At 37.0% G+C, this 22,202-nt stretch overlaps 1 protein-coding gene across 1 annotated transcript in view; it reads right to left on the bottom strand.

Annotated features, from left to right (window-relative positions):
- Positions 1-5,071: 5,071 nt before the first annotated feature.
- Positions 5,072-22,202, bottom strand: part of fgf22 (fibroblast growth factor 22) — a 40,221-nt gene continuing 23,090 nt past the window's right edge. The window contains 2 exon segments of the mRNA NM_001040095.1: positions 5,072-5,266; positions 11,371-11,474. Coding sequence (NP_001035184.1) covers positions 5,072-5,266; positions 11,371-11,474 — 299 coding nt within the window.

The following is a 22,202-nucleotide window of genomic DNA, read 5'->3' as shown; positions in this document are numbered from 1 at the left end:
TATGAAGGGTGCATTACTTAACTTTAAAATAATTGAAGGAAACACACACTATCTACTATCTATGATTTATTTATTTATTTATTTATTATTACTGAAAATTAAATAATAACTGAAATTAAAGCACACATTGCCTAAAACTTAATATATAAATAAATAACTTGCACTTTTGGAAACAAAATAAATTATTTTTAATGTTTTCATATTAAAAGTAGAAAATAACATTTAGTTAAATAAAATTAAATAAACTAGCTCTTGTATATCCTGTAAATAATATTTTAAACAGTATTTTTTATTTTTTTGCATTTTCATAAAACAAATATTTTATGTAAAAAATTATTTTAATGTAATGGAAAATATGCCATCTCAAGGTATCTCAGTGCAGCTTTCAATCATCGTCATTGTAGTGCAAAGTAAAGCTCAAGAAAAGGTCTGTCGTCCTACCCAGCCCTAATCTCAGTCATTTATTTTAGTATGATTTGCATATCCTCCTAATGAGGTATAGGATTAGGGTTGGGGTTTGGAAACACACCTCCTTTTAAAACATTGTATGTTTCATACTAATGAAATTGAATGAATTTGCACGAATTAGCCACATAATGCATAGAATACAAAAAAAAGGGGTTTACTTGTGAGAGCGGGCTGGAAAATTCTCTGTGAGATCTAAACACAAGTCATCTAAAGTGACACGTTTAGAGCACACAAAGCTAATTTTGCCAATTGAATGGTTGCTTTTATAAAGATTATAATTCAATTCAAGATTTATAATTCATTTATGGGCGAGGCAGTGGCACAATAGGTAGTGCTGTCGCCTTACAAGGTCACTGGGTCACTGGTTCGAACCTTGGCTCAGTTGGTGTTTCTGTGTGGAGTTTGCATGTTCTCCCTGCCCTCGCGTGTGTTTCCTCCGGGTGCTCCGGTTTACCCCACAGTCCAAAAACATGTGGTACAGGTGAAATGGGTTGGCTAAATTGTCTGTAGTGTGTGTGTGTGTGTGAATGTGTGTGTGTGTGGATGTTTCACAGAGATGGGTTGCGGCTGGAAGGGCATCCACTGCGTAAAAACTTGCTGGATAAGTTGGCGGTTCATTTCGCTGTGGCGACCCCGGATTAATAAAGGGACTAAGCCGAAAAGAATATAAATGAATGAATAATTCATTTACTAACTCAGTTGCTATTTGTAAGAAGTAACTAGTAACTAAATCTAAATACTTCTTTATTTTAACATGCCCAACACTGCTGCTGATTGGCTGCGTGCATGTTTTGTGATTCAGTTTGATCAGGCTCACGTAACTATTTTGCATAAAGTCAGAAAAGTGGCTAATTTAAATAAATTCATATGATTTTCTTTGTGAAAATGTATAGTTTTTAAAAAGCCCCCAAAGCCCAGCTCTAACCCTTGCCCTTATTATGGGACGAGCAAATCACACTAAAATGTATGAATGAATTTGTACAACTTAATATGAATTAACCACTAAATCGAAAAGTTGCAAATAGCATAGATTTGTTTATAGCACACATTTACTGTAGTACAAGGTGAAAATAAGTCCTTAGATGCTCTCATATCAAGTACCATTTTTGGTTTATAAGAGTTCATTTACATGTCTTTAGTAACTCATCTTGCATTATATGTAAGTTCTTTATATGTAGGTTCTTCAAACGAACCTATATGGTTTCTTTGTTCTTGGGTGTTTTGTAGCATCAACTCCACTGCATGATTTTCCTTCTGAATGGGGCTTTTCTCTGTCTTCCAAGCTTTGCAGCCCAAGTGTGACCCTATTATGAAGTTTTGTTGGATCATTATGTCAGTAGTAGTGGCATTAAGGGTTTTTATTGTCATTAAACCTGCAAATAAGACAAGATTCAATGAGGCTAATAAACCAAAGCACTCTTGTAACGGAATATACCTCAGCATACTCCATTAGTTTTCATCGCCTTGTTCAACATATGCCGATACAAAATGTCAACCAACATTTCACACAGTGAATAAAATCCTTTTACTTTTTGACTAACAGGCAAGATGGGTATAAACGTCTCCGGAGCTTTTTAGCGACTGCCAGCAACAGGTGAAAGCAAAGCCCTGTTTTGACTTAAACATATGAAGCTTCCATTAGTGCGGCTAGAATTCTGCCTTTTTGGACGGCAGCTTTGGACTTTCTGCCACGGAAAACCACTCAACAGGTGATGTTGATCATTAGTAGGCAGAACATGCAGTTGTGGTTAGTGACACGTGGAGGAAGCCAGATTCTCACCCATACATGGGGCAGACTGTGGTTATTGAGGACAAAACTCAGACAATAACATCATAAGCGAACAATGAAGATCAGAAATGTTGAAACATATGAAATGTTCTATTTTTAAAATATCTTAAAGGGATAGTTCACCCCAAAATGAAAATTGATTAACTTGATTAAGAAACTGATAAAAGTTGGGAACCACTCGAGAGACAGTAAATATTTAATCAATTATTAATGGCTACTCAAGTGGTTCAAAAACTTTATGAGCTACTTTCTTCTGTTGAGCACAATGATATTTTGGGAAAAAAAATGAGGTGAAAACCTGTAACCATCGAGTTCTATAGTTTAAGAAAAACAATTATGCTTGCATATTTTAAGCTTTCTTCACAATTTCCTCTTTTGTGCTTATCAGAATAAAGAAACTCAAACCGGTTTGGAACAAGAAAAACAAAAAATGTGAGTAAATGATTATAGCATTTTCAGTTTTGGGTGAACAATCCCTTTAAGGTGACAATAAGAACAGACATTTGGCATTTCTGTGTGGTGTTTGAATGTTTCTTTCTGTGTTTGCGTGGGTTTCCTCCGGGTGCTTCAGTTTACTCCACAGTCTAAAGACATGCAGTGTAAGTGAACTGGATGAGCAAAATTGCCCGGAGTGTACAAGTATGTGTTAATAAGAGTGTATGGGTGCTTCCCAGTACTGGATTGCAGCTGGGTGAGCATCCGCTGTGTAAAACATATAAGGGAATAACCTGAAGGAAAATAAATTAATGACTGGATCAATGAATGGTATTCACAGTGAATCTTCTGTGATGGTTTCTTTTTGTTTTGGATCCGTAGTATGTGAAATTTCTGAGTTTCATTAGACTTAATCATTCTAACCACAAAAAATAAATGAATGAATACATTTTGAGGACAAATATTTTTTTATAGTGAAAAAGGTTTTCATACTGACAGCTTCAGAGTTCATGTTGAAATATATGTAATGGACGTAGACAAACAACCAGTTTCAGTCATTTCTTTTTTAAAACTGCACAATCACCAACTGTGATGTCCAGCCCAGTCTCAATAAAAAAAATGTTGTTGGACATATTTCCCCCCTGAAATTAAATCAGATTGGTTTTATGTGGCAGAAGTCAACTTTCAGTGAATTGTTCTTAAAAGAACCATTTTTTTTTATATGATATAAATGATCTTTTTTTTCCACTAAAAGAATCATTTTTTGTAACAAAAATATTACATGAACGTTAAAAGTTCTTTATGGAACTATCAATGACAATAAATAACAACCCAGGTTCATTCTGAAAATGTACCCCTATTTACATTTCTGGAGAGCACCAAATATATCCCAGGAGCTGCATTTTTTTGCAGTTTTTGTTTTTGCGAATGTTTAATGAATGTTTCCCGCTGTTTAAGATCTCAAATTTCTCTCATGAGTGCCATTTCTGAACGATACCCCCACCCACCCCTTTTCCTAAACCCAACAAATAGTGTTTTTAAAAGCACTTATTGACCAACACCCACCCACTTCCCTGAACTCAACCGACAGCAGTCAGATTTTTTACCATGTATTCAGATTTTACCAAATTCTCACCCTGTTATTTAAGGCAGCTTTTGCTTTATCAGGTGATTATTTTGTGACTGCTAACATAATGACTGTCTAAATTATTTGAGAGATTTTGAACTTTTTCATCAGCCAAATATGTTTTTTTTTTTTTGTCATTCAAATTATATAAATGTGTGGCAACACTTTATTTTGATGGTCTATTTGTATTTGTATAATGAGAGGCCACTGTGTACACTTTTTGAGAACTCAAATTTCTCTCATGAGTGCCATTTCTGACTGCCCCCCCCCCCCACTCACCACCTTTCCTAAACCCAACCGATAGTGTTTTTTAAAGCACTGATTGACTAACGCCCACCCACTTACCCAAACTCAACCGACAGCGTTTTGAAAAGCAATTCTAATAAAGAAAAGCTCTCGCTGCAGTCTGATTTTTTTACCATCTTTTCAGATTTTACCACATTCTCACCCTGTTTTTTACTTGCTTGTTTTATTTTTTGGCTTTTGTTTTAGCTGGTTTCTGGTGTCGTTTTTTACCAGACTTCAACTCCTTCGTCACGGTCAACTTCGCTCTGCATCTCAAGTGTGCCAACGTACACGACGAGCCACTGGACAAACTGGTAACAGCGGGAAAGCCGTTCATTTTGAGGTAAGCATGAAAAGGATCACAGGATCACCTGTAGCGTTTTTTTTTTTTTTTGTATTTTTTTACGATGAAATGCAGCAAAATGTTCCTCCAGCTACACAATTTGTGAACTCCAGAAATGTATATAGGGCTAGGTTTCCAGAATGAGCCTATGTTGAGAAGTAATCGTATTTTTAAGAGTATATTTTGCAATGAATGGACAAAATGGTCCATGATCACAATTTGTGTGAAAAGCAATACATTTTATGGAGTTTTATTTTCTCTAATGTTCATTTCAGCTGGAAACTACATGAAATGTATAATTTTGGGGATGCAAAAATATTGACATGAGACTGGGTTGGTGATGTGAGTCAGTAATCTGCCATAACAGGAGTACAAAACAAATGCGGTAATGACCTAGTTAACTCAACAATAACATTAATACACAACCTGTATATACATCAAAATAACAGCCTTGCTCAAGTCTTTACTGGGTCACAGGATGAGCCTGAAGACAGAGTAATAAGTTAATGTACTGTGTGACAGTACTCAGGAAAAAAACAACAACAGACAGAGCAGAATGTAATAACATTTAATAAGTCCCCATCAAATGCTGATGGCATAGCGTCGCTCATGATGAAGTGTCCGGCTATGTGGGCAGCATTGGGAGGAAATGAGTAGATGGGTGTCTCCGTCTAGCTTTGTGACCTCTGCGGGGTTTTCCTCGGCCGTTCAGTGACACAAACATCTGCCTCCCCCTGTGCTTCCAGCGCAGAGAGGCGTAAGTGTTATAGCCGTTCTCTTCAATCCGCTCTTTGAACTTGCAGCTGGGGTTGTATCTGGCCTGCAATGAGTCGAATGAAGAGAGTGGGTTGAGGCACTACTATAACTGTGTTGGTTGTGACAATCAAAATGTGTACATGCTGTGTTTTTGTTTAAGACAGTTATCCTGTCAAATACAAATTACCATTTTGTCTAGATTAGTGTTTCCCAACCCTGTTCCTAAAGGCACACTGACAGTACACATTTTCAACCTCTTTTTAATCAAACACACCTGAATCAACTCATCAGAACATTAGAAGAGACTCCTAAAATGAATGGTTCAGATAAGGGAGACATCCAAAATATGCACTGTTGGTGTGCCTTAAGGACCAGGGTTGGGAAATATTGGTCTAGATCAGTGTTTCTCAACCACGTTCCTGGAAGACCATCAACACTGCATGTTTTGGATATCTCCTTCATCTGTCACACCTATTACTGATCTTTTAGTCTGTGCTAATGAGCTGATGTTCTGAATCAGGTTTGTTTAGTTAAGGAGATGTGGAAATGTGCAGAGCTGGTGGTCCCTCGAGAATGTGGTTGAGAAACATTGGTCTAGTTAACTAAATGGCACATTTGGTCATACTTGAGTTTGATGGTGCGTTTGTTGAATTTAAATTACATTGCATCATGCCAGCTAATTCCCATTAGATTATAAGTAAACTGTTGGGTTGGGCTTAGGGTTAGTGTAAGTTGGCATGTTTCTTATAGTCAGTTAAATGCCTGTTGAAGGAGCATTATCAACAGATATTAAGCAGACAGTCTACTATATGGACCATCAAAATAAAGTTTTACCACACATTAATATAAATTGAAAAAAATCATATTTGGATGATGAAAAAGTTCAAAATCTCTCAAATAAATTAGACAGTCATTTTGTTTGCAGTCACAAAGCATTTACCATCTGATTAAGCGTAAACATTAAAATCTTCAAAAAGCTGCCTCAATTTGCCAGATCTACTTGCTGAATCAGTAGTCACTTCATTGCCAAGCTTTAATTTTTTTTTTTTTTTTTTTTTAAGTATACTTACTTTTTCAAGTTTGTTTTAGACAAATGTTAGGTCAATTTTGGACCTAAAAAGTACAAAATCTGTCACTGGGGCAGTACCTTCTAAAAAAGGTATATTTTTGGGCCTCAAAGGTACAATTTGGTTAAAATGTCTACCTGAATGGTATGAAAGTGTTTATTAATTCATTCATTTTCATCCGCTTTTCCTGGGCCGGCTCACAGGAGCAGCAGTCTTAGGCCCCGTTTATACTAGTGCATTTTAGTTTTAAAACGGCGTTTTAGAATAAAAACGATCCACGTCCACACTCGCGTTTTACCCAGCGTTTCTGAACTGCTCTCCGTCCACACCAAAACGCTGAAAACGCACATCACGTGACCACACAGACACTCTCGGGCAAGCGCTGCAGCCCATCTACCCAGATGAGAGCTCTGCTAGTTGGACATCTCATCAAGCATCTCCCGCTGGATCTAATCTCACTATATTTATTAAACGGGATATTTCATTCATCTTGTTGTCTTTATCTAACGACATATTCCCTGACTTTGGTCATTGAAATCTATTACTTGTTCTCAGGTAACGTGTTTTGGCTGAGCGCAAAGATAAGTTAATGATTAATGTAACCACGTAGCCTATTCTGTTTATTGACTTGCCTTTATTTCCTATAATGTATAAACTTATTGTATGTTATACTTTTATAATGGCCATTATTGATTATTAAAACTGATATTCAGCAAAAGAGAGGGTGTGTTTCGTATTTTCACTGAAATTGAAAGGAGGCAGTTGTTATCGGCTCCGTTTTGTTATAAATATCCACACAGTGAAGATGACGCTCATATATGCAGCACGGCGCCTCAACATTTCTGCTGTCTAAGTTGCTAATTTTAAAATGAAAATAGGCAGTTTCTTAAATCATGTTTACATTTTTTGTTGAGAAAGTGAAACAACGGAGCCAGGGTGATGTGAATGAAGTTATAAAGTACACTGTTCCCTTTGAAGATTTGCCCGTGTCCTCGGTATAGTCTGCTTTTCCATATCAAACTGAGAAGAAGAGACTGCAGCCTTGATCAAACTTCCGTAGTCTGAACTTACAAGGAGAGGATGCAGAACTGAACTGTGTGTGTTAGGCTACTTAATATTGAGGAAAAGCCCCAATCAGAGAGGCGAATGTCTGCAGCCCCGCCTCCGTTTTCAGATGTCTCCGTTTTCCATCATCCACACTGAGACGGAGCAGCAGCGTTTTAGAATGAAAACGGCCTCTCCAGCGTTTTCGAAACGCTCCTTTTTCGGCGCTCGAGAACTCCGGCGTAGTGTGGACGGTTGGCGTAACCGTAGCAAAACTTATGCGTTTTCAAACTAAAACGCATTAGTGTAAACGGGGCCTTAGGAGAGAACCCCAGACTTCCCTTTCCCCAGACACTTCCTCCCGAGAGACATAGTCCCTCCAGCATGTCCTAGGTCTTACTCAAGGCCTCCTCCTGGTGGGACATGCCTGGAACACCTCCCTAGGTAGGTGTCCAGGAGGCATCCGAAACAGATGCCTGAGTCACCTCAGCTGACTTCTCTTGATGTGGAGAAGCAGCGCCTCTACTCCAAGCTCCTCCCAGGTGACAGAGCTCCTCACCCTATCTATAAGGGTGCGCCCTGCCAACCTGCAAAGGAAACTCATTTTAGCCGCTTGTATTCGAGATCTTGTCCTTTCAGTCATGACCCAAAGCTCATGACGATAGGTAAGAGTAGGAATGTAGACTGACCAGTAAATCAAGAGCTTTGCCTTTTGCCTCAGCTCCTTCTTTACCACAATGCATTACTGCTGCTGCTGCACCAATCCGCCTGTCAATCTCACGTTCCATCCTTCCCTCACTCGTGAACAAACCCCCAAGATACTTGAACTCCTCTACCTGGGATAAGGACTTTCTTCCAACCTGGAGATGGCAAACCACCTTTTTCCGGTGGAGCATCATGGCCTCGGACTTGGAGGTGCTGATTCTCATTCCAGCCATGTCACACTCTGCAGCAAACCGCCCCAGTGCATGCTGAAGGTCCATGTTTAGTGTAAAGCATAAACCGATACAGTCTTACTGAGCTAATTGAACCATGTGCTGAAAAGCAGCAATAGAAACCTGAGAGTGAGTAATATTCCAAACATCTCATTGTGTACCCATCATGCATTTTTATTTATCTCAACCAGCCTGTTGTTGCAAATCGACCCTCATGGAATCAAAAAGCTGCTTGATGAAAACAAAATAGCTGGATAAAGCTATTTACTTTCAAAGAAAAAAAGGCTGATGACAGTAATGCTTGGAGTTCTGGTTGAGCATACAGTTTGATAAGATAATGGTGGAATGAGTGTGACTAATAATCACTTAGAAGGGTAAGAAAAGAAGGGTGCTCGAGTGATTCCCAAGGTTTGTCATGTTCACTCTGGGGATCGGAGGACAGATATAGCCATCTGTAAGCCATCTTATCATGGCTGGGTGACAGATTGCCAGGCAGAGATTTCTCAGAGAGCAGTTAAAAGTGAACCATGCAATGGGGCGTCTTCATTAAACAAGCCACAAACAACTGTCTGGTGGCACGCACTAATTTCACTAAGCCAGTAAGTGACGGCAGATTCTAGAGTCTATTTGTAGAGTATAGGTCATTTGACATTTTAAAATGTCATAGTATTTTGTTGGAGTCCCTACAACTGGTTTAAATGTTAAATCCAGAAGACATTGTAATTCATATTAAAATAATAAGCATTTAATATTAGAACCATCTTTCAATGATTTCCATGTGGTTTATTTGAATCAATTTGGGTACTGATGGTCTTTTAAACTCCTCCCTTTCCATAATCCAACTCTGCTCTGATTGGTCAGCTGACCAAGTCTGTTTTGATTGGTCTTTCTGAATGTATTTCAGGTGCCATTTACACTACTGTTGTTTTAAAATGCACAAGTTTTATTAAGGTTATGCCTGGCATCCACACTATTCCACCATATTCATTCTACAAAAACTGAGCATTTCTGAAAATGCTAAAGGCCCTATTTTAGTTTGGAAATGCTAGTTTTCCTTTTCAGTGTTGACAGAAGGAAATGCAAACTTTTGAGAACTAAGGTGTGGCTATCCACAGTCGTCTTCTGATTGATTTTCTAGATTATTGTCTATCCCTGATTCGCCAAGCCTCTCTGATATGACCGATAGACTGCAAGTATAGATGTTGGTAAAATATGTGCATCCCCAGTGACACTGGCTATTTCTCAATATGCGTTCTTCAGTGATCTTGCATCGTCGTGTTCTCATGTAATGTCATCATCTGCTACCAAAGTTTAGCTCCAAAACTCAAGACCGCAAGAACAGAGGATGCGTGAAACTTCCCACATGTGTTCTTGATATCATGGACGCACCGATGCAGACTTGAGCACCGAACTCGCTCTAGAAGTCCCAGAAGTCATTGCGACTGGAGGTGGGAAGTGCAGCATTTTATATAGGATTGTTATTAAAGTTTAGAGATATAACTTATTTGTCTCAGGAGTTGCCCTAAATGAAACAGTGAAAATAAACATTACCACGAAAAATCTTAATAACTGAATAAACACATTAAAGGTGTTTATTTGCTGAAATTAGTATTAAAATCAGTTTTATTTATATTGTGCAACAGATATATTTGTGAGGTCTTTTTTTAGAGTATAAATTTTAAAAAGGGGAAAAACAGTATATCATTGTATGAATGCTATAATGTTTAAAAAAAAATTTTTTTTACAAAAAAAAATGCGTGAAGGTCACGTGACCATCAGGAAGTACCAGGAAAGAACGCAGCGTCTCATTTCTCACAGGACACGTTCTCTGTTCTCGTGGTCTCCTGAGTTTGTTCTTCCAAAAACACCTGGAAAGACCAGTCTTCACAAGAACGCAAGTCAGTTCTCTACGTTCATGGAATTGAGAAACAGCCCATGAATAGTCCCGTATCATGTTTTTTTAAGCTGTATAGTAAGGGGAGAGTTTTTATTTTAAAACGCAATAAAAATGCCAGTCTGAATGACGAGCATTCTCTAACGAGCTGTTTTCTAACAAAAACTCCACGTTGACGTACACTAGTAGATAAAATATTTTAAAATATAATTACGTATTAAGCAGATTCAAAGCTGACTCTCTCTTTTAAGAGACAATGACGAAGTTTAAATGGACATTGGTAATTGAATAATTTGCCTTCATTTTAATAAGACAATAATTTGATTAGGGCATTTATATGAGTTGCTTTTTGTATGTTCTTGCATAATTCTGTTTTACACATTATAGCACATAATTCCATTAACGTCATTGCGTCACCATGCTATTTACGTTTCCTCTGAAGTTTCAAGTCATTTCGGGAGTTTTATTTTTAATTTCGCATTCTGCATTCTGAATGATTTTGAGATATTGAGCTTCAAAGTTTTTGCAAAATAAAAAGTCTTAAAATGTAAACAACTTATAAAAAAATCCCATAATGTAAATATGTTGTCATTTAATAAGAATATGTCAATAACTCAATTTTGACAAAAATGTCAGATAGAACCGTGTAATTCTAAGGTGACGATTTGTTGACTTTCACTGCAGTTCGGCAGTTTCACTTTCATTCAGGAACATTTCATTCATGCCCCTATGTCAAACTGAGGTATCGGATGCAAGTAGGATTAGCTTTTAATGGAATTTGATACCGCATGCTGCACGAAAAAACCCTCCGCATTTTATGATGTGTGTCTATGATCCTGAATCGATTGGTGCAGAGAACAGTGTCAAACAGCTGTGTGTATAGACTATCTTGTCGCAAAACATGGCGAAAAGTCCCCCATGACGGTAATAGTTTGATGAGGTTTGATAAGGTGTTTACATGTCTGTACTGCAGATTAAGGTAATCAAAAATCTCTGTTTACATGGTAGACTCATAATCAGAGTATTTTCCTAATCATTATTGGTGTCCATAAAAACTTACCACTGTCTATTTTTAACAACTTTGTGGACTGTTTACAGGACAGCTACATTACAATTATTTTAGGAAAACACATATGGCATGCTAAAGTATTCCCTACTTTCAAACATTTTTATTTCAAATATCTGTGATTTGAAAAAACACTTGAACATTTTCATGCGATGTACCTACCGATCCGAAGAGCGTTCCCTTTTTGGACATAGCTAAGTACAGGCCGGTGCTGACAGATTTGATGGCGACAACTCCCACACTGACAGATCGGATTTCCATCAGACCTGAGGAGGGGGGAAAAGAACAGAAGTCTGGTTTAGAAAGAGCGAGTTTCTCCATCAAAAGCCACTCTATCATTGCTGATTAGAAAACCAGGCATCCATATGCTCAAGGGATGTTTTTTTTCTCCCTCTCTCTCTTAGGACATGAACAAAACAGGACATTTTACAATAGGCCAGTTTGAATGATGCTCTTTGTGAATCTACCAAGAACAACCTAGATTTCCAGACATGTTCTTCTTTTGGTACTCATGTCGTGTGATGAATGGAAGTGTAGAATATGCAAAAACATATTGCCAGTGTTGGGGGTAACATTTTAATGTTATTAATTCTTGTGGCAAATTAAACCATGTATTGACAAATGCAATGGATTCCAGTATATATGGCAGCAAATAAAATAACAGTATTGAATAGTGTATATACAGTGCTTGACATTAACACCCGTCAAATGCGGGTAGATTTTACCTGTGGCGGGTTAGATGACATCCTCACTAGCCACTTTGGCTGGTTGAAAATAATTTTTAAATTGCTTTGTCACTTAAAATTAGATTTTTAGTTTAAAACCACTTGTCAATATGTGTGCAAATGTGCTCTTAAATTCGAGATACAGCACGACTGATAACTGTTTGCCCAAGCAAAAGAAAGCAGATGAATACCGAATGAGAAAAAGATCAGGCGCACGGTGATACAGGCGATCCTGACTCACTGACATTAGTGTCGCACAACAACTGATGTGATATGCATGAGTGCTTAAAAGCCCCTGAGTCCCATTTCCTTGTGCGAAGCAACCGTGCCTGGAAATGCAACTGCTGCAATCGTTCCTCTTTGAAATAGACTGGAAAAAAGCAGTGCTCATGCATGTACAGTCCTGCTACTTTCAAGCACTCAAGATTTTTTTGTAAGCAGCAGTGTTTGCTGCTTTCACTTTAACCATTCTTTGAACAGATTATTAATGTTATCAATGTAAACCGTGTGTGCGCGGTCATTCTTTTTTTTATTGCACACAAAATGTTTTTCAACTGCTTTCTTTTGCTTACATTTATTTTTGTTTATGTGGTTTAATTATCTTCTTTTACAATAACATTGCTTTGATAGGAGATTGACTCTCCATTTATCTATAGTAAAGTGACTAGTCATCTGGGACCTTAAGCCTGGACAGACTACTGTGTATATTTCTAGATATATACATGCTAATTATTTTTTTTAATGTCAATTGTTTTTTATGAACATTTTTGTTAAATAAAATTTTTAGTTTGTTTGTTTTGAACTATTATTTAAAATTTTCCCAACAACAAAATTGTGGCTAGTGAAAATGGCAAGTGGCTAGTAACGGTGGAAGTGGCTTGTGATCGAAAAAGTTAATGTCAATCCCTGTGTGTAAATTATACATTGGCTATATTAATCTGAACCAAATTAATATATTTGAGTCAATTACATATATATATATATATATATATATATATATATATATATATATATATATATATATATATATATATATATATAATATATATATATATATATATATATATATATATATATATATATATATATATATATTGTAATTCAGTTTTTATTTCCAAAATGAATATATAAAATTTTACAATCATATAGAAAAGTACTTTTAGCCCATACTGTATGAATCTCTCATCCCGTTACATCAGTAATGACAGGATAACTATAGTTTAGACCAAGCATTTCAATAAATTACATTAAATTTGTAATTCGTAGTGTCAGATGAGGGTTAAGTGTCCAAGATTTCCAGCCTAGGCACGTTCTGAAAGCATACCCCCATATTAATTTCTGGAGCCAGAGGAACACATGGCTGCATTTTGCCATTTCAGCATGGCTATCCTCCCTTTCTAGTTACTTTCTGATTGGTTATCTGGACTATTTTGTATCCCTGATTCATCAAGCCTCTTTGATATAAAAATCACATAACCAGTAGACTACAAGTACAGATGTTGGCAAAATATGTGCATCTCCAGTAACCGTGAATAGTCATGTATCATGGTTTTTAAGCTGTATAGTGAGACGGGTTTTTATTTTAAAACGCAATAAAAACGCCAGTCTGGACTAGGAGCATTTTTATTGTATCACACTGTTTTATGCATATCAAAAATGCACTAGTGTAAACAGCACCTCAGGATGTTCGTATTTTGCAGGTATGCAAATGTGTTACTCCGAACATGTAGCCAGAGGAACGTATGGCTGCATTTCATGTTTTCTTCAGTCAGTCGACAGTGGCATCTGGTGGATTTACGTGAGAAGACCAGGCGTGAACGGCCCTCATGAGAGCAATTTGAGATCTGAAAATGTGTACACAGTGGCCTCTGATGGGTTTACGAAAACAAAAAGTGCAATAAAACGTACCTCCTGGAACGTATTTGCCGCTCTTCAGAAATGTATATAGGGGTGCGTAATCAAACTGAGCCTGGATTGAAGATTTCTTTGATGTCGCATTTATAGATTTTTCACACCTCCAAATGTCCAGCATGGCTGATGACAGTTCTAGGTACAGTATTTACATTAGTGAACGCAACCAGTGCTTAACAGAGAGATCATGAGGTGTTTCCACCTCTGTACCAACAAATTAATTAATCTTCATATATAGCACTTACAATGTAGATTAAAATAGAAGCAGCTTAAAATAGAAGTACTAGTGATATGAAACTGTATCAGTCCAGTTGTCAGAGTTGAAGTTTAGGCTAGTTCAGTTTAGTGTGATTTAATTTTCACTGCTGAAAGTCCAAACACTGAAGAGCAAATCCATCAATGCTTAGCTCCATTCACCAATTGACGAAAGTGCAAGGAAAAACCTCAAGAGAAACCAGGCTCAGTTGGGCACAACCGTTTTTCCTTTGGCCAAATTTCTTGTGCAGAGCTGAAGTCTAGGTGCTGGAGGCTGGAGAACGCTGGACGTTCATTAAAGAGAAGCTGCAGGTCTGAGTAGGTTACCAGTGGGTGTCGTCTGCCTCATGGCCTCCACTCCTCTATGACATCCAATGACATCACATTTTTTAGTCAAACATATTTACGTTTTTGGTGTTTTGAAGAATATTGAGTGCATTTTGACCTATAATAACTCTAATTGCCTATTTCAGCATGTTAATTATAAGATGACCTATTTTTAATCAAACATTTACAAGATTGTATTCCTGCACCATCAAGAGACGATCATGAAAGATTGGACTTATTATTTCATTGCTTAACTTTCATCTATTAAAACACAAACTATGCGTCTTCAGCAGAATTTTGTTGCACGCTGTAAAAAGTAGATAAGTGTTTGTAATTTCTGAAAATGACACATTATTTTTAACTCGCTACTCTTGGTAGATTGCATTGGTCCTTCTTCCTATGTTTTTGGTGGGTTTTTCCCTCCAAAATGGATGCTAGCCCATTGTCATGACAGTAGACTAGATTGTTTTGGAGATGACCTGAGATTGTCCTGGAAATCTGTGAATAAGTCTCAAGTTCTTTCTAAAAGCATTCCTCTCCATTACATCACATTCTTCTTAATGTGCGATGTTATCTGTCGAGAACATCCATGACTTTTCAAGGCTCATAAAAAACAGCTTAAAAGGAAAAAAAGAGAGACAAAATGCTGCAAACCATTTGGTGTCGGCTGGGTGCCTCTCTATAATACTGCAAGGGGAAACGCTGATGACAAATCAGCTGTTGGCTTTGGACAAGGACTGTAAACACTGTAACACATCGAGGTGCTGAATGAGATGTTGACCTAGTGCCAGTTGGGAAATGAACACACAAAAAACCCACAGGAAGGCCATTCTGCAGAACACGTGTGTTGCAGGTGGCAGACCGAAGAACTCGGGATTGGGATTCTGGTTAAAGCTTCTCAGCTGTGACTGAATAAACCCTCGCCGTCAGGTTTGAGCAGGTGTAGCCATTTCTCAACTGCCGTTTCTTCCAGTTTAAACTCAGTTTAGACTAATTATCGTATGCAACTTTGTGACACTTCCTGGTATGAATTACTTGTTGAATTACACATGCTCTATTATGATAAAAACCTGGACAATGGTAGAATGTAGTGATGGAATAATGGCATTGGCTGTACACTGTTTCCAATGGGTTTTGAATTGTACAAACATGTATATATATATGTATACATACACACACACACACACACACACACACACAGTTGAAGTCAGAATTATAAGCCCCCTTTGAATTTTTTGTTCTTATTTTTTAAATATTTCCAAAATTATGTTTAACAGGGCAAGGACATTTTGATAACATGTCTGATAATATTTTTTTCTTCTGGAGAAAGTCTTATTTGTTTTATTTCAGCTAGAATAAAAACAGTTATTAATTTTTGTAAACACCATTTTAAGGACAAAATTATTAGCCCCTTTAAGCTAAAACTGGTTTCTATAGTCTACAGAACAATTGGTGCTTTTTCAGAAATATCATATATGTTATTAAACTATTAGAATTACCATATTGTATCCATAACCTACAGAAGATCAAAATAGTATTTCATAGTTACATAAAATAACAACATGCAAATAAAAAGCTATAAGCCTTTAAATTCTTTTACCAGTGGACTGTGACCCCTGGGGTTATTACGCTAGATTAATAGTGTTATTAATTAATAGTGTTAGTTGCAGCAGTTTGATTTTACGCACAATGTTAAATTTTGACACCTTTACTGCACTCACATACATTAAAGATAAAGGCCACAACTGAACATAGAGGATGATCTCCAAGTGATCTTCAAAATTATACCAAAAATAGTCTTGTGCTGTAAACATGGTGCTTACATGATCATTAAGTGATATTAATATTAAATTAAACAAATGACTATAAAAAATGATATGGTTGTTAGACTGTAGCACTTTCTTTTGTGTCGTTAATAAGCTTGTGTATATTAGTTCCTATTGATGTGTGTGCATCGTTGTGTGCAATCTTTGTATGTTTATAACCATCTATGAGGATAGTAGGGGTTGCGATTCATTGGAATGGTTATTTTGGGAGTCGAGGGGCTAAAAAAGTTTAGTAACCCACACTTAAACCTACCCATAACACTAAACCTGTCCCTAACCCTACTCATATCCCAGCTTAAGAGCACTATAAATGATCTGCAACACATAGGAACACAGTGCGTACATTGTATTTATATTTTGAAATAATTACAATGTAGTTAAAGACACTGTGAAGTTTCACAAACTAATTTCGAGAATAGCATTTGATATGATTGACCGCAGCTGGTCTCTCATCTACAATCATTAGCTAATCAATCAGATTATTCCAAATTTACTATAAGAAGCCAAGCTTAAATGTATCCCTTAGCTTTGTTTTCTGAAGAAACCCCCCATCCACCCCTTCTCCCCCTTTTTTTTCTTTACCAGGGAGAGCTCTCGAGAACTACCTGATCTTGTATTCCCCTTTACAAGCTCAATCGACCAGGCAGGAGCCCTGGGCTCAATTATCTCCAAGCTCAGGGTTCTCTCCCGGGACAGTATGCCAAACCTGCTAACATTTGTCAAACAAAATCTAAGTGTGAACTCTTGAAATATAAAGTGGGACCGTGATTTATAGTGTACAATATTATATTTTTGTCTCATCTACTTATGCCTAAGTGACTGTTATGTTTAGTAGGCCTTAAAGATTACTTTATGATTAAGTGTTCATAAAAGTTAAATCTTTCTAAAATTAATACCAGAATACCGGATATTTTTTTTTAAATTCATACATTTTCAAACTAATTAGCATAAAAATAATACCAATTACCTTTAGCAAAGTGTAAAATAGTTGCATTTTCCTGTGAGATTGGGTTGTTTTGCATTTTTGTAATAATATCTAATTAAAAAAGGTATACATAAATCATTCATTTATTTTCCTTCAGCTAAGTCTCTGATTTGTCGCCACAGTGAAATGAACTGTTAACTATTCCAGCACATGTTTTCCGCCAACTATTCCGGATGCCCTTCCAGCCACAACCCAGTACTGGAGAACTCCCATGCACACATACACTTTGGCCAATTTAGGTTATCCAATTCACCTATAGTGCATGTCTTTGGACTATGGAAGAAACTGGAGCACCCGGAAAAACCCACACGAACACAGGGAGAACATGGCAACCCCACACAGAAATGCCTCAAACCAGCAGCCTTCTTGCTGTGAGGTGACAGTGCTAACCACTGAGCCACTGTGCTGCCATATTATACATACATCAATCAATCTAATTTTTCATGCATTACATTTATTGCATTTGGTAATTTTTTTTATCCTTTACTTTAAAAAAAAAAAAAAAGCATCTGCCAATGGCATGAATCTAAGTAAAACTGATATAATATAACAGCAATTATATAAAAACAGTATTGAAATAATTGGCAAGCAAGTGCATAACTTGTTAGGAGAAGACAGTCAACAGGAAGTGACATCAAAAGTATTAAAAAAGGTGTGAGAGAGAGGGAGATACAGGGTAAATAATGCTGTTCTTCATAAACTTGAATGGAAAATGTAATCCATCATGAAGTGCTGATAGATGCCCCTGTCGTACAGCTGCAGTCTCATTCTATGTCTGTGCTTTGAAGGCCAATATGTTATTTCCTTGCTGTGTTTACAAACAGTGTAGCTTTGGTGATGGACGCGTGCAAACAGCTCATAAGACATCCAGCCCGTTTCCCAGATGATTGGGGCTCACATTGGGTTTATGAGCAACACTCCAGTCAAATGAAAAGCATCACTGTCTGAAGTGCTGTTACTTCTAATTTTCATTATTAGCTGCTTGAAGGTGTGAGTCAAGTACAATTCAGGAAGACCTCCTAAATGAAGAACTGGCATACTTAAAGGTGCTGTATGTTAGTGTTTGACTCTTCTAAAGCATAAAAATGTCATAATATGTTTGCAGATATTTAGGAACTATGCTGAACATTCTTGTTTACCTTAAAAACAATGTTAAAATCAGATATTCTGCTTTAAAAATGCTGTCTTTGTTTTGGTTTTTTAACCCGCCCAATGCCACTTTAGTCAATTATATTCCGATACCCTGGGTTTCCTTGGTGAAAAACCACGTATTTCATTCATTCATTCATTCATTCAACCATTTATTCAGAAAGGCTCTCATAGCATGCGTCCGTGACTGAAATGCGACCTCCAGTGGACAGTAGTAGACTCCAAAATGAGTATATAAATATAAATATAAATATAAATATAAATATTATAAGTGTAAACATCAGGTAAGCAGGTTACATTTTAACCCTGTGTCAAAACATGTTATGTGACAAGATTTGCAGTAATAAGCAAGTTGGATGTTTGCACCAGACGAAACACAACAGAAATTTAAATATAGCCTTTCAGAAGCACAGAATATGCACTCACTCTTGAAATGGTAAGGGTTATAATCTAAATAATGCATATTAAACCTCTAACATTATTAAATGTACATGCTAAATCACTGATATATGTTCATTTTCAGTAACACTAACAGTTCTAAAGGTTAATTTCAAACAGTTTATTTTATTTTCAAGATCTGAGGTGAACTATCTGCTGCTACTTTCAGTAGGATGGCAAGACATGTCATGTAAAAGGGCATTTAAACTCATATTAATATTTAACACCGAATAAAGCACATAAGGTGTGGTGATTATAGTTTTCTATTGTTCAGCTGCAAGAAATAGAAACCGTTTCTAAAATATCAATTCGAGGTGTTGGATTGGAAAAAAAAATATTTTAATATGCTTCAGCCTTACATCAGCCTTTAGCCTTGATCGTCCGACTCGCTTTTGTTGGTCAATCTGGAAACCCGGGCTTGCGTTTGTTTTGATCCAGGCATGTAATACCTTGTTCAACCGCTGGGTTTCAAACTTACACACTGCATCTTTAATGATCTAAAACCATATCTTTGTTAGAAGAAAGGGAAAAGAATTCCCCGTTTGGAATCAAATTTTCATATTAATGTTGCTTTGTCAATCTGAACTAGCCATATCTGTTAAAATGCACTGAAAGGACTGGATTTGTCTAGGAGAACTTATTCAACCTTCTTTTATGCATGACCAAATGCCTACAAAGGCATGTACTGTAGGACCATTATTAAGCATTATTCTCTTTCAAAATGTCTTCCATTGACTCCTAAGTTAATGTTCTCAGGAATTAAATATTTCATGAAAAAAGTCTTGTCCAGCACAACCTAAAACTCAAAGGAAAAACTTGTCTTTTTTGTGACAGTAAGAATTAGATGAGAGTGTTCTTTCTGTGAAGCGGCATCTGGTTGGCGCATTTGTTTCCTGTAAAACATGCAAGAAAAAAATTGTAGATGAGAATAATTGCAGCAAAATTGTGTGGAGATCGTATTCATCTCATCTTCGGCAAACTCTCTTGACCTTTGACATGTTTTGGCCGGAGCGGGCAGTAAGCTGCTTGAACTATTACAAGCAAAATCCCCATTTCTACAGACTTAGTCAAGTGTAGACGACCTATTCTTCCCATCCAGCATGTAACTCCTGAAAGCCCTTTGCGCAGTCTTTTTACTCTTTCACTTTTGCCTTAATCTCCCATCCTTTACTTTCTGGAAGTGAGCCCATCTTCAGATCATTCAGCCCTTTTTTGACGTTGAAAGCAAATCATTTATATAAAAAAGGCAGGAAGGAGCTCTCAAAGCGATTCCTTTGTCAGAATTATCGTCGGGTGAGAGGAGCAGGAGGAGGAGTGGTGGAGAACGTGGGCACTGGATGCTGGTAATAAGGAGAGCCAGGGCGGAGGTCAGGAGGTTCCTAAAATTATGTTTCCTTCAACTGGCCCTTTGCTCCCAATAGGCCTTTGTTACCTACCTGAGATTTGGAAGCTGACAAGGTCTCATTAATGACCCAGCTTTTGTCACAAAGAGCAAAGTTCCACCCACATCAATTAAAAGAGAAGGAGGGGGTCGGCAGGGTGAAAGATGGAGCTAAGTTTCTATGCTGAACCCCCCTCCCTTACTTGCTTTTTAAAGAGGGTCTTTAATTTCCCAGGTTGCCCCCTCCAGAAGCCCTCTCTGGCCTGTCGCCCCTTCGGGTGAAAGCCTGGGAATCTCTTGTGTCCAACTGGGTGCTTGTAGTTGATTGACATACCTTTTCAATTTTTTTCACAGTTTGCTTTCTTCCTTTGGAGGGTCCTGATGTTGTTTTTTCTCCTTTTCTTTCCTAACCCTTTTCAGATCACAACCTTTTCATGCTGGGTCCTTATTGCTGGGCCTAATGGCCGTGACCAGCACCTTTGATCAGATCAGCCTCCTCCTAGGTGCTCTTGAGCCGAATGAACTCTGGGCCTATGTGTGTGGGATGAGCATTCAGGCCGTCAGCCCACCCCAGTCAGCGCTGCTTTAAACAGCTTGAGTTTCAAGTGTGCGGGAAACTGCTCTGCCTAACATTTGGACCATGTTACACTCAAAATCAAATTTTCCCCTAACCCTGGTGCCCTGGGGAAAGCGGTTATCATTTGATACTATCACTAGTTCCAGAAGGAATGTGCTCTTGTACTTAATTTATTTTGTACCAATTTTGTCCAAAAATTTCAGTTCAGGCTTCAAACCTGGTAGACAATGTGGCAATAAAATGAGAACAGAAATTAAAGAAGGGTGGCAGATCTATAAAAGTGGCAGATGTATAAAAGTTTACTGATATGAAAAATTTTACCAATACCATAAATCGATAACTTTTTATATTTTTAAAAAATGAATTCCGATATTTTTGAACCTAATTACAAAAAAAAGCTCACAAATTTAGTGCACAACTGATATTTTAAAACTGCAGAAAACAAGGAAACTGAAAGGAAACATCTACGTCTTTTTCCCCACCAATCAGTAACAAATTTCGGACAAAAAAGTAGACAAAAAGTCCTCTTAATTGGGAAAATAACACTAACATTTGCATTTAATAGCTGATATCCATATGGCCACAGATAATATAATATAATATAATATAATATAATATAATATAATATAATATAATATAATATAATTTTGATCAACATACAGTAATGCAACCCTGCTAAATAGTAATAATACTAATAGTAAAATATAATAATAAATACAACTACGACTAATAATATTTTGCTTATGTATTCAGATAGTTTCATGGTTTTAATATCCTGAATTTTAGATATGCACTAGACTTTCCTTGGATGTTAACTGGGCTTCATAATTTAGGTAATTTTATGATTGTTTTAATCTTCAAATGAATGTTTACTACCAGAGATCCAGTTCCACACTGTCTGGTATAGTAAAATCTAAACTTTTCCAAATGTACACACACCTATAGGGCCCACATTAGTATCCCAAAGGTATATATTGCATTGTACCTACAAAAGAGGAACATTTTTAATCACTAAAAGGATATGTACATTTGAGGTACCAATGGGATATCATCCCAATTGCAGCTATTTATTTATTTATTTTTAAGAATTTTATTTTAAGAACTCTGTCCATACTGTACCTACAAACTGCACACATATATAAGGTTGGACTGTCAAAATGACCATGTAACCTCAGTGGTAATGTCCTGGTATACTAATGTAAGTTGTATTTTTGTGCAGTTTTCCACCTTGGCTTCATATTACTGTATATTATTCAAATTACGTAAGTCTGTCCAGGCATTTCAGTCTATAGTAATGATTCTTGTGTCTTATTTAGATCCCATGACACCTTACATAGCCATAAATGTAACTTATGGTTGTTATTGGTGTAATAAATGTGTACAGCTAAGCTGTTTATTATACCAGTTTCCAATGCTCCCT

The sequence above is a fragment of the Danio rerio genome, chromosome 22, assembly GCF_052040795.2.
Source record: "Danio rerio strain M-AB ecotype USA chromosome 22, GRCz13ab, whole genome shotgun sequence".
Taxonomy (NCBI): Eukaryota; Metazoa; Chordata; class Actinopteri; order Cypriniformes; family Danionidae; genus Danio; species Danio rerio.
The sequence above is the reverse complement of the archived record's forward strand: the minus strand, read 5'-3'. Positions and strand labels throughout refer to the sequence as shown.